Source organism: Chrysochloris asiatica, unplaced genomic scaffold (genome assembly GCF_000296735.1).
Source record: "Chrysochloris asiatica unplaced genomic scaffold, ChrAsi1.0 scaffold00374, whole genome shotgun sequence".
Taxonomy (NCBI): Eukaryota; Metazoa; Chordata; class Mammalia; order Afrosoricida; family Chrysochloridae; genus Chrysochloris; species Chrysochloris asiatica.
In genome coordinates, this window is record NW_006408892.1 from 1,835,051 (window position 1) to 1,847,800 (window position 12,750).

General features: G+C 49.5%; 1 protein-coding gene across 1 annotated transcript; it reads right to left on the reverse strand.

Annotated features, from left to right (window-relative positions):
* Nucleotides 1-480: 480 nt before the first annotated feature.
* HOMER3 (homer homolog 3 (Drosophila)) lies at nucleotides 481-10,921 on the reverse strand. The gene is made up of 9 exons (XM_006876345.1): nucleotides 10,908-10,921; nucleotides 10,670-10,826; nucleotides 10,341-10,472; nucleotides 4,369-4,476; nucleotides 2,490-2,614; nucleotides 1,796-1,952; nucleotides 1,415-1,522; nucleotides 1,243-1,329; nucleotides 481-672 (listed from the first exon to the last, which is right to left on the reverse strand). Exons 1-9 carry the CDS (start codon nucleotides 10,919-10,921, stop codon nucleotides 481-483), a joined length of 1,080 nt encoding a protein of 359 aa, XP_006876407.1.
* Between the last annotated feature and the right edge of the window lie 1,829 nt (nucleotides 10,922-12,750).

Sequence of the window (12,750 nt, forward strand, 5' to 3'; positions counted from 1 at the left end):
AGCGTGTTCTCTAGGCAAGGAGACTTAATTCTACACTGAGGAAGCCATCCCCTCAGCCTGGACTTGGCAGAAACCACAATTAAGGACAAACAAGGGCTGAGCCCAAGGGGACAGGGTTGTGGAGCCACAAAGGTCCTCTATAGCGCCCCGCTTTTAGCCTGCAGAGAGGCTGCCTGAGCACCACACAACAGGGTCGCAAAGAGAATGAGAGACAGGGGAAATGACAGCAATTAAATCCCCACACACCACAGACACGCAGCCACGCTTGGAAATGTAATCAGGGTGCCAGCATTCACCCCAGGATTCTAGAAACTACACAATGAAAAGCTCAAAAAAAATCCCAAGTGAGAGAGAACAAGGCAGAGCTGGGACCCCCCAGTTCCTGCCAAGGCAATCAGGCCCAACTGCTGTCTGCGGCCCAGACCACACTGCGGGAATCATTCCATAGTGAACCAGCCCCGCTGGCCCCCAGCAGCCGGTTCAGGAGGTGCCATCAGCCAGGCGGGCCAGGCCCTCACGCAGCTCACTCAGCTCGAACAACTTGACGTCCAGCAGTTGTGTGGCCCGTACCACCTCAGCCCGTGCCCGCTCACGATCAGCCCGTGCCTCCTCCAGGCTGTGCTCAGATACCCGCAGCTGGTGTTCCAGCTCCGAATTCCGGGTCTCCAGGTCCTGTGGGGATAGGGTACACAGTGGGGCCTCTTCCTCATCCCCACAGACCTTTCCCTTCCTCTTTGTTCCTCCCAATTCTGCCTCCATACTCCTCTGCTTTCTGGGCTTGTATCTACCCTAGGGACTTTTGCACATGTTCTCTCTACCCAGAAGACAACAGGCAGGGGTTTCTTCACCGTTTCTTCCCCAGAACATTTGGGAGGACATGAACCTTTACTAGGCTAGGCTCACATATGTACCACCTGGATATCGCTAGAGGAATGTTTAGAGGAAAGTCAGTTGTTAGCTGCCATCAATCAAGTCAGTCTCTGACTCGGTGACTCTGTGTGCAGAGTAGAACTGTCCCTTGTGTTTCTAGGAACTAATCTTTACGGAAGTTGACTTCCAGTACTTCCGCAGCACTGCTGGGTGGGTTTGAACTTCCAACTTTTGGGTTAGTGTCAAACACCAACTACTTGTGCCACCTGGGCTCCTTACGCTGGCAAGACCTGAGATCAAATGATCTCAGCCTGGAGACTTAAGGATTTGATGGAGTTGCCTATACACCTCCACCTGCTGCACCCCACACACCTGCACCTTCTGCTGCGTCTCCTCGCGCTCAGCTGTGTCCGCGGTCTCTCGAGATCCGCCTGTCTGGCTCTTCAGTGTCTGGATCTCCTGGATGGAAGGGGTCACTTGGTTGGCTCTGAGGTCCTGGCTCCCCTGGGGGAGCTTAGAGAATCAGAGGCCAGGAGACACTCACCTGGTCCTTAGTTAGTACTAAAGCTTCCAACTGCTCCAATGACTGCCCAGGTTCCTTCTCGCCAACCACAGGCGGCTCTGCCGCTGCCTGGGCCTCCAGCTCAGCCACCTGTGCAGACCAAAGCTAAGCCTGGAAAGTTCCAAGGTGCCCCAGTTCCCTGAGCCCTGAGGCTACCTCTCCCTGTGTACCCCACTGGTTGGTGCCACCATCTCCCACCTCTGCATGTTCAGACTGTGGGGTCTGATCATTTATCCAGATAGGAGTTGCCTGAAACCCATTTGATAGAAACTGAGGTTCGAGAAGGTGACCTGTCCCCGCCCATACGGATAGCCCACAGATCCCCGGGATTAGAAGAGCTTCTGGGAGGAGTGAAGCCCTCACCCGCTGTCGCAGCCGCTCAGCCTCCTCACGCTGGGCCTCCAGCTGCTGTCTCCACTGCGTTGCCGCTGCGTTGGCCTCTCGCAGGGCACCCGCCAGTTTGTTGTTGCTGTCCTGCAGCGCGAAGAATTCGGCCTCCCACTGCACCTCGCCCACGGAGCTGTGGGGATGCGGAGAAACTGTTGGTGAGGGTGGGATACCGGGGCGAGGCCTAGATTGGGGTCCTGAGAGGAGGAGCAGGCGCCACGCTGGGGTCACAGCAGGCTGAGACTTGAGGCGGGATCAGGGAGGCGCAGTACTGAGGTCAGGACTGGGACACTCAATGAAGACGTGGTCAGATGGGGGTTAAGATATAGCTAGGCATCCAGCCTAGGTAGGCGTAGATGGGACAGGGCGGGGTTAGGCACGAAAAGTCAACAGGTGGTGTGGTCAGAGCAGGAGATAATCGGATATGGGGATGGATTGGCTTCGGGTCCAGAGTCAGATCTTGCGGTCTGCCGCCCTCTGAAGTGCCCCGCAACTCGCCACGCCCCTCACGTCGGCCACGCCCGGCCACGCCCGCTTCCTTCTATTCTTACCACTTCACCTGACCTATGCCCCACCCTCTGAAACTCACGTCTTCTTTAGCCTCGCCCCTTCATCTGGCCCCGCCAACGGGCCACAGCCAGCCCTCTAGCCCCGCCCATGCCCCCCTCACCCTTCGGACAGCATCTTCTTGAGCCGCTCGCGTTCTGCTGGGCCGGGGGCGTCTGCGCTCTGACTGCGGAACAGCTTTTCGTCGCTGGGGGGTCCATTGGCGCTGACGAGGGGACTTGGTGGTACCTGCAGGAGGGGGCGGGGTCACGATGAGGAGTGGTTTCAATCTGATCAAGGATGGGTTACAGGGGCCTTGCTGATTGAGATCCAGCCCATGTCCCTGGAGTAGTGACTGAGGTACCGCAGATGTGTGGGAACCAGCCGATCCTCCCCAGCTCTGGGAAAAGAACATGCTCCTCCTTTCTAACCCCACTCTCTGTGGCTTCCATGGTTTCTGAGCAGCCTGGGCTCTCGGCAACTCCCCTCCCTCCCTGGAGGCAAATCTGAGATAACCAAAGTCCACTGAAATGGTCACAATTTGCAGTGGGGGAGTGGTCTGAAACCACCATGCTGTTCCCTCATAGTGATGCCCTTCCCTGTAGCCAGAGTCCACATCTCATTTAAGAAACTCAAGAAACCCTAAACCACAAGCTCCCTGATGGGGCTGGCAGCCTAGGCTAGCAGATGTTATTGTTGTTAAGTGCCGATTCCGACCCAAAGTGACCCTGTATAGGGTTTCCAAGGAGCAGCTGGTGAGCTTGAACCACTGACCTTGCAGTTCAAAGGACTGGAGTCTGATGCATTAGCCCACAGCACCACACCAGGACTCCAGCACATGGTAGGTGCTTGATAAATAAATGGCGGGAAAAAATCCCAAGACACAGTTCATTGTTCTACACCAGAAGTTGTTGTTGTTAAGTACCGTGGAGTCGGTTCCAACTCATAGTGACCCTGCACAGGGTTTCCGAGGCTGCAAATCTTTATGAGAGCAAAAAGCCTCCTCTTTCTCCTGCAGAACAGCTGGTAGTTTTGAACTGTCAACCTTGAAGTTAGCAGTCCGATTCGTAACCACTACGCTACCAGAGCTCCTTAGGGAACCTTTTTTCTGCCAAAATTCATAACATCATTTGTAGGCCATACAAAATTATCAACTTAAAAATTAACCTGCAATATTTGGTGAAACATTTCATTAACTCACCCCTAAAGTGATCGGGCTGCGAACCACAAGATTAGCAGTTTGAAACTACCAGCTGTTCCGCAGGAGAAAGATGAGGCTTTCTGCTCCCGTAAAGATTTACAGCCACAGAAACCCTGTACAGGGTGGCTATGAGTCAGAACCGACTCCACGGCACATCACCACCACCACCAATGTGATTGCTAAGGAGCCCTGGTAGCATAGTGGATTACAAGCTGGGCTGCTAACCACAGGTCAGTAGTTCGAATCTACCAGTCACTCCATGGGTGAAAGATGAGGTTTTCTGCTCCCATAAAGATTTGTAGCCTTGGAAACCCTACACAGGGTCACTGTTAGTTAGAACCAACTTGGTGGCACACAGCCGCCGCCACCACCATTGGAACCGACTCAACAGTACTTAACAACAACAATGCAGTTGTCTTGGCATATCAGACAAATGAGTTCTCAGGCCTCATACAGCCCATGGGCCAGGCGTTCCCCACCCCTGCTCTACACCTTTCCTTAGCCATTTTAACTTCCAGTTTGCAATCCTATATAGAAACTTGAGTCCCCAAGGATACAGCCAACAGCTCATTTCTGTCACTTGCACCTACTGTATGCCTTCCTTGACTCCAGGACAGGCTAGACCGCCCACGATACACACCTATGATGCCCAGTCCTCCCTCTCAGATCCCCGTTATGCATCTAGTGTTGCATCATCTGTGTGTAGTGCGTCCTGGACACTGCTATATCTCCTGCATCTAGTACAGCATCCAGACCCCCCAGTATAGCTTGACTGGTGCAGGTACTGGGGGAGGGTACTGACCTGGTGGGAGGCAAGTCCCAGGGCTGGACTGGTGAGCTCTCCCCCATCCTGAGACTTTTCCCTGGCAAGCCTTGCTGCTTCCTTTACTTCCTGGAACTTCTCTGCAAACTGGTTGAGAGGAGGGAGATGACAAAGAGTCAATCAACAAATCCTCAGTAGTCCCCTCCCTCACAGATTGACCCATCAGGCCACCCCTGCCCGACATTAGCTCTGTCACCTTTGAGTGGATCTCAGTAACTGTGCCCAACCCTTATCTATGAAAAGAAAGTGAAAATACTTGGAAATAGAGAGGCTTGGAAAAAAAGTGCCACAAAGAGCTGGGTGGGGACCATGGCACAGAATTTACATAATATACTGCTTCCCAGTTGTTTCAGACTCAAAACGACCCTACGGGACAGAGCAGAATTACTCCCTAGAGTTTCAAAGACTTAATCTTTATTGCAGCAGATAGCTTCATCTGTCTCCCAAGGAGTGGTTAGTGGATTTGAACCACCAACCTTTTGGTTAGCAGCCCAACATTTCACTGACTGTGCCACCAGGGATCCTTGGGTGTTTAAGTGTTGCTGTTAGGTACACTGAGTTGGTTCCAACTCAAAGTGAGCCTAGGCACAACAGAGCGAAACACTGCCCGGTCCTGCGCCATCCTCACAATTGTTATTTTGAGTCCACTGTATCAATTCATCTTCTTAAGAATCTTCCTCTTTTTCGATAACTCTCCACTTCACCAAGCATGATGTCCTTCTGCAGAGATTGGTCCGTCCTGACAACATGTCCAAAGTATAAGAGATGAATTCTAGCTATCCTCAAGGATCATTCCGGTTGTACTTATTCAGATTTGTTTGTTCTTCTGGCAGCCCATGGTACTTTCAATATTCTTCAACAATACCATAATTCAGATGCATCAATTATTTTCTGGTCTTCCTTATTCATTGTCCAATTTTCACATGCGTATGAGACCACTGAAAATACGAAGCACATCTTTGTCTTCAAAGTGACATCTTTGGTCTTTAATACTTTAAAGAGGTCTGCAGCAGACTTGCCTAGTACCATACGTTCTTTGATTTATTGGCTGCCAGTTCCATGAGTGTTCCTTGTGATCCAAGCAAAATAAAATTTTTGACAAATTCAATCTTTTCTCCATTTATCATGATGTTATTTATTAGTCCAGTTGTGAGGATTTTGTTTGCTTTACATTGGGGTGCAATCCACACTGAAGGCTGAAGTCTTTGATCTTCATTAACATTTCAAGTCATTCTTGCTTTCAGCAAGCAAGGTTGTATCATCTGCATATCACAGGTTGTTGATGAGTCTTCCACCAACCCTGAGGCCATGTTCTTCTTCATATAATACAGTTTCTTGGATTATTTACTCAGTATATAGGTTAAATAAGTATGGTGAAAGGATACAATCCTGACACATACCTTTTCTGATTTTTGACCATTCAGCATACTCTTATCCTGTTCTAATGATTACTTCTTGGTCTATGTACAAGTTCCTTATGAGCACAATTAAGCATTCTGGAATTCCCATTCTTTGCAATGCTATATATAGTTTGTTGTGATCCACATAGTCGAATGCCTTTGCATAGTCAATAAAGCATAAGTAAACATCTACCTGGTATTCTCTGCTTTCAGTCAAGATCCATACAACGTCAGTAATGATATCCTTATTCCACGTCCTCTTCTGAATCTAGCTTGAATTTCTGTCCATGAACTGCTACAACTGTTTTTGGATTATCTTCAAAATTTTACTTGCATGTGACATTAACGATTTAAAAAAAAAATCATTTCCCCATTCTGTACAGTCATCTTTCTGTGGAATGGGCATAAATATGGATCTCTTCCAATCAGTTGTCCATGTAGCTGTCTTCCAAATTTCTTGGCATAGATGAGTGAGCACTTCATGCACTACATCAATTTTTACATTGTTGTTATTGCTAAGTGCCATTAAGTCGGTTCTAAATCATAGCGGCCCTACATAGGGTTTCCGAGTAACAGCTAGTGAGTTTCAACTGCCAGCCTTGTTGTTAGCAGTCCAGTGCTGATCCTACTGCGCCACAATGCATCGAACCACACTGACTAGGGGGCTTGCTTTTCTTCTCAATCAGGCTTATTTTATTAGGAGAACTTCAGTTTGGTAATAGTTTGTCTTTTAAACCAGGGACACTTGTTAAGTGCCATTGAGTCAGTTTTGACTCACAGTGACCTTGTACAGGGTTTTCAAAGAGTCTCTGGTAGGTTTGAACCACAATTTTGCAGTTAGTAGTCAAGTGCTTATCCTACAGTGCCACACCAGCGCTCCTTATAAATATCCTTTTATAACAAAAAGGGAGTCCCTGCGTGGTACAAAAGGTGAATGCACTTGGCTACTAACCAAAAGGTTGAGGGGATAAGTCCACCCAGAGGCACCTTGGAAGAAAGTCCTGGTAATCTAAATCTTAAAAATCAGTCACTGAAAAAAACCTATGGAGCTAGTGAACAATTGTCAGCATGACTAATTGCAACTGTCACAATTGTAAAGGTAGAAGTTTTGTAATAAAAACGGGGGAGTAGTTAATCTTACAGTCCAGAGACAGAGGACCCTAGGTCCATCAAGGGAGAAGAGCACAAGCAGAATGCGAGACCTTATCCAGAGAAGCAGCAACACCAGAGATGGAGGCAGAGATGGGGACATGGAGAAAGGGAGCAGCTGAGGACTCTAGACTCACAGAAAGAGAGGGACTGAGAGAGCTTGCGGCCAGGAGGCAGACTTGCAGAGTGTGTCTTTTGTTGGTTTAAATCATTATATATGCCTGAGCGTTGTTTTTTTTTTTTTTAAAAAAAAGCTAAAATATAGAGAAATACTGTTAAGTGATGGTACATGGGGGGGATTATAATCATTTTAATGAAACAAAGTGTATGATTTATTGAATGTAAAACTGATGATCTGCCCAATTCATAATAAAAGCTTAAAAAAAAAAACAAAAAACCTATGGAGCACAATCCTACTCTGATGCAGTAGGGGTCACCTTGAGTCAGAAGACACTCAACAGTAACTAGTTGATAACAAAGCAAGACAGGCCTGAGGTTTCCAAATTAGTTACCCCATCTAATCTTCCTTGTACTGTTTATATTTGCCACCTCTCTATGGCTAAATCCATACTACTTTTCTAGTTAGGGTAGTGTGAGGGATTGAATTGTGTTCCCCCAAAAAGTATGTTGAAGTGCTGACCTTGGGTACCTGTGAGCGTGACCGTGTGTGGAATTAGGGTCTTTGAAGATGTTATCACTTAGTAATGGATTTTAGTGGAGTAGGATATAGTCAGGAGGGACCAGTTGCTGGAGAAGGATATCATGTTTGGTAAGGTGGAGGGTCAGAGAAAAAGAGGAACACCCCAATGAGATGGATTGGCCAAGTGGCAGCATCGATGGACTCAAGCGTGGAAACAGTAGTGAGGTTGGCCCAGGATAGGGCAGTGTTTCTTTCGTTCTGCTGTGCATAAGATCGCTATGGGTCGGTACCGACTCGATGGCACCTAACAACAACAACAACAAGAGGTTAGTTTCTAATTTAACATGCAAAAGGAGATGAGGAGGAGACACAGAGAGGGAAGACGGCCATGGAAAGGTGGAAACACAGAAACCAGAGTGTTAGTTACATCTACAAGCCAAGGAACACAGAAGATCCCTGGGAACCACCAAAAGTTATAAAGACAAGGAAGGATCCTTCCCTAGAACTTTCTGAGTGAAAGTTCATGATGAGGAGCCCTGGTGGTATCAAGGGTTAACCATGGGGCTGTGCATGACAAGGTTGGCAGTTCAAATCTTATCAGCTGCTCCTCAGAAGAAAGACGAGGATGCCTGCTCTAGGTTCACTATGGGTTGAGATCGATGTTGGCACTGGGATTATTTTTGGTTTTCTCTAATGACCCTGCTGACACCTTGAGTTTACCCTCCAGAGCTATGAGACAGTAAATTTTAAGCCACTCAATTTGTGATACTTTGTTACTGCAGGCTTAGGAAACTAATATAAATAGGCTATATGGAGTCCTAGTGTGGTGCTGCAGGATAATGTGCTGGACCGCAAGGTCAGTGTGAGCCACAAGGTCAGCAGTTCAAACCTACCAGCCACTCACTATGAGTTGGAACTGATTCGATGGCACTTACCAACAACAACATAAGTATATATATTTTTTAATTTGCTTAGGTTAAAAAGGTTAATAAGTTCTATAACAAATTCCCTTAGGTTAAAAATAATCATTTAAAGAAAATGTTAGCACACTTAGCACACATCCAGCCACCTGATTTATGCCAAGCCATCAATAGGGGGAAAAGTTGTTGTTGTTATTGTCAAGTGCCGTTGAGTCGGTCGCAATTTATAGCGACCCTGTATAGGGTTTCCAAGGAGCAGCTGGTGAGCTTGAACCGCCAACCTTGCAGTTCAACCGGCTTTATAGTTTGGCGCATTAACCCACAGCGCCACACCAGGACTCTAGGGGGAAAAGGTCTCTTCAAAAATTGGCCCAAGAACACACTGAATATTCATGTGGGGAAAAAAAATTAAAACTCCTATTCCACACCACTCACAGAAATTATCCAAGGGGCTTCTGGGTTAATCCAAATGGTTATGTGCTCTGGTGCTGAGAGGTTGGTGGTTCAAGATTACTCAGAGGCACCTCAGAAGAAAGACTTGGCAACCTAGTTCTCAAAACTTAGTTTACTGAAAACATAATGGAGCACCGTTCTATTCCAACACACATGAGGTTGCAATGAATTAGGGTGACTGCTATGGCAACTGGTTTTTGGTGTGTGTTTTTTTAATTGGAAAAGAAAACAAGAAAGCTTCTAGAAGAAAAGAGAGGAGAACGTTTTCCTGACTTCAAGCAGGCCACCAAGCATTGAAGAAAACAAGGGGCAAAGACCAAACGGAAATACTGAAATAACAGGAAGTGGAGCGAGGCAATGCAGAAAGAGCACCCAGCTCATCCATGTCCCCGTTTAATAGGTGGGATCCAAAGGGGCAGAGCATGTCCCAAATCAGAGCCAATGGGCAAAAGCTGGGATTCCAACCAGGGAAGTTGTCAAAAACCTCCAAACCTATTGCTGCAGAGGTAACTTTGACTCATGTTGTTGTTGTTAAGTGCTGTTGAGTCGATTCTGACCCATAGCGACCCGGTAGAGAGAGGGTTACCAAGGAGCAGCTGGTGAGCTTGAACCACCGACTTTGCAGTTCAAACAACTTTGCAGTCTAACGCATTAGCCCACAGCGCCATACCAGGACTCCAACTTTGACTCATGGTGACCCCTATATAACTGCTCTATAGGGTTTTCTTGGCTGTATTCATTGTGGTGCAGTGGGTTAAGCATTTAGGCTGCTAATCATAAGGTAGGTGGTTCAAGCCCACCAACCATTCCTTGGGCAAGAAATGAGGCTGTCTGCTCCTATAAAGATTCACAGCCTTGGAAAGCCTAGGGAGCAGTTTCACAGGGTCACTGTGAGTTGGCATTGACTTGATGCCACTGGGTTTTTTGTTTTAATTGTTACAGAAGCAGATCACCAGATCTTTCTTCAGGGCACCATTGGGTGGGTTTAAACTGCCAAACTTTCTGTTAGTGTTGTTGTTGTTGTTGTGTAATTGCTATTGTTGTTGTTGTATACCGTCAGTTGAGTCTAACTCATAGCAACCTTGGTAAACAGAGAAGAACTGCCCCATAGGGTGTCCTAGGTCAGCATCTATGGGAGCCAACTACCAGCCCTTCTTCCGCAGAGTTGATCAGGAGGCTCGTACCACTGACCTTTCAGTTAGCAGCCAAGCGCTTAATCAGTGTGCCTCTAGAGCTAGTCAGGTGCAAAAATGTGTACCACCTAGGCACCTGGAAAACTTTCAGGCTGGTCCAATTCTATAGTCCATTCGGAACTTTCCAAAGTACCCAGTTCACCAAGGAGAAGCCCTAGGCCCAGGCCTGTCCTTGCAACCCGCCTGGCAGACCTACCTGTGTCAGATGCTGCTCAGAGGCAAAGCCAAGGCCATAGACAGTGTTGGCACGACTGTCCGCCCACTGCCCGAACTTCTGGGAGGTTTTGGTGAAGGTCATGTTGGGGGTGACAGTGCTGTTGATGATGGCCTAGGGAGCAAAGATTAAGGGACTGATAACAATGAACATAAAACACATTGAGCATCACTTTGGAGGAGGACTTAGAGGCCTTATTCAGCCATTTCAGGAGGGGAGAGATGGTAGCCCAGGAGGGCGTAGGCCGCCCCTGGCTGAGAGCACACAGCAGGGGTCTCTCATGCCCGCTCAACCTCCAGATCCCACCATACCTTAGCACCTCCAATGCTGATGATGCGGTAGACGTTTCGGGTGGCATCGTAGAAGTAGGAGACGGTGAGGGCATGCTTGCCCGCAGGGATCCAGTTACGCTTGGTGGCCGGGTCAATCTGGAATACATGCGCTCGTGTGCTGAAGATGGGTTGCTCCCTGGGGGGTAGAGGGCGCTCAGCAGGCGAGGCACTGCCCAGGGGCAAGGCTGGAGTGGCAGGTTGAGGGGGGAATGCTCACCTGGCTGTGGACATTGGTCAGGCTGGGCTGGGCAGGCTCCAAGGGGCAGCCAGGGTGGGCAGGAGCTATTGGTTCAAAGGGTTAAATGCTGTACTGCAAACCAAAAATATTGGCAGTTCAAATCTATCCAGATATGTCTCAGGAACAAGGTGTGACGATCAACTTCCTGGTGTGGCACTGTAGGATAAGCACTGGACCGCAAGGTTGGTTTGAACTGCAAGGCCGGCAGTTCTAACTTACCAGCTTCTCCTTGGAAACCTTATGCAGGGTCAGTATGAACCAACTCAATGGCATTAACTTCAAGGTCACAGCCTTGAAAACGCTTTGGACCACAGTTCTACTCTGCACACATGTGGTCACCATGGGCCAGAATCAACATCACAGCAGCTAACAGCAATAAGAAACCCATCTCAAGGAACTCCACAACACGTGAGGCCAGAGACCCCACTCCAGGGAAGTTAGACGCAATGGGGTCTGAAGGGCCAGGGGAGCTGAGCAGGTCTCTCAGGATCCCTGGCATCCCAGTATGAACCTCCTACCATCCTGGTCACTGGAAATGTCCCCGAGTCCCTGCAATCATGGACTAAAGGGACACTACTTTCTGCCAGATTCACTTAGTACACCTTAAACCAGGACATGGCAGAAAAAAGTGGGGCATGCCCAAATTCAGACTGGAAAGCCAGATCCTGCTGGACCCAGGAGGGACACCCAGGTCTGACCCTGGAGCATTGTCCAAATCCTGAGAGAGAGTTAGGTCAGGTTGTAGTCTTAATGGTTCATCCTGTACAGGTTCGCTATGAGTGGGAACCAACTCCGAGCCGCTTAACAAGCAACAAGGAGCAGGGTGGGCTCCAGATAAAGGGAACCTGGCTCCCCAGTCTCGGTGGGTTCCTCTAGCCACCACCCTACAGAAACCAAGACCAGGAATCTGGCAGGAGACCTTCAAGGACCCTCCCCTTGCATCCAGAGGGTCTATGGAGACTCAAGAGAGGCCAGGGAAAGGGGACGCAAGTGGGGAGGGGAACCTAACTCAGCGGCCTCTCAGGTCAGAGGGGGTGCCCCCCCACACACACACACCCGTCCTGGGCAGCTGCTGTCCCTGTCACAGGTCTGAAACCCGAACCCCTCCGCTGGGGGAGGGGCGACCTCTCTGGTCTGGTCTGGGGGCGGGTCCTGGGCCCGGCCGAAGCGTCTGTGTGTGTGTGTGGGGGGGGGGGGTTACGCTGGGGTCCCCGAAACTCAGGCCCTTACGACCCAGCAGCTCCTGCCATGACTTGAGGCTTTCGGGCAAAGTTACTCACCACCCAGTCATGAGTCTCGGACGCCGCCGGCCTGAGCGGGACTCCCAAAGGGGCCCGACCCTGCCCAGTGCCCAGGGATCCCAATCCCCGCGCGCCCTAGTTCAGAAGACTAAAATTCAGCTAGGACCCGGGTCCCAACTCATGATAGGAGTGGGGTGCCCCGTGTACGCCCCAACTTCAGGAACGCACAGACCCTGGAACTTCGGGGATCCCCGAAGCAACTAGCTACAGCCCCGCTAGTCTGAGTCCAGAACTTCGGAAACATCGGCCAGTCGGTGACCTGGAGTCCGGAACTTCAGGGACCCTCCCACGCTGTCCCCAGATTTCGAATCCGGAACTTCGGGGACCACAACGTTGCGCCCCTCGATTCCGGGTCTGAAATAAGCCCGGTTCGCTATCCGCAACTTCCGAATTTGAGGTCGCTCTTCACTCCCCCTCGACCTAGGACTTTGGGGACACCCCGCGCCACCCCTTGCCCCGAAACTGCAGGATCCCTCTCCCCGACCCCGGTCGGTCGCGCAAGGCTCACCCTGCCGGATCGA

Excerpts from the sequence above, each read along its gene's own strand:
- HOMER3 (XM_006876345.1), bottom strand. Across the intron at positions 4,477-10,340 it reads CTGAGCAGCATCTGACACAG|TTTGCAGAGAAGTTCCAGGA; the intron begins GTAGGTCTGCCA and ends CCTCTCAACCAG. Across the intron at positions 1,330-1,414 it reads TAGTACTAACTAAGGACCAG|GAGATCCAGACACTGAAGAG; the intron begins GTGAGTGTCTCC and ends CCTTCCATCCAG.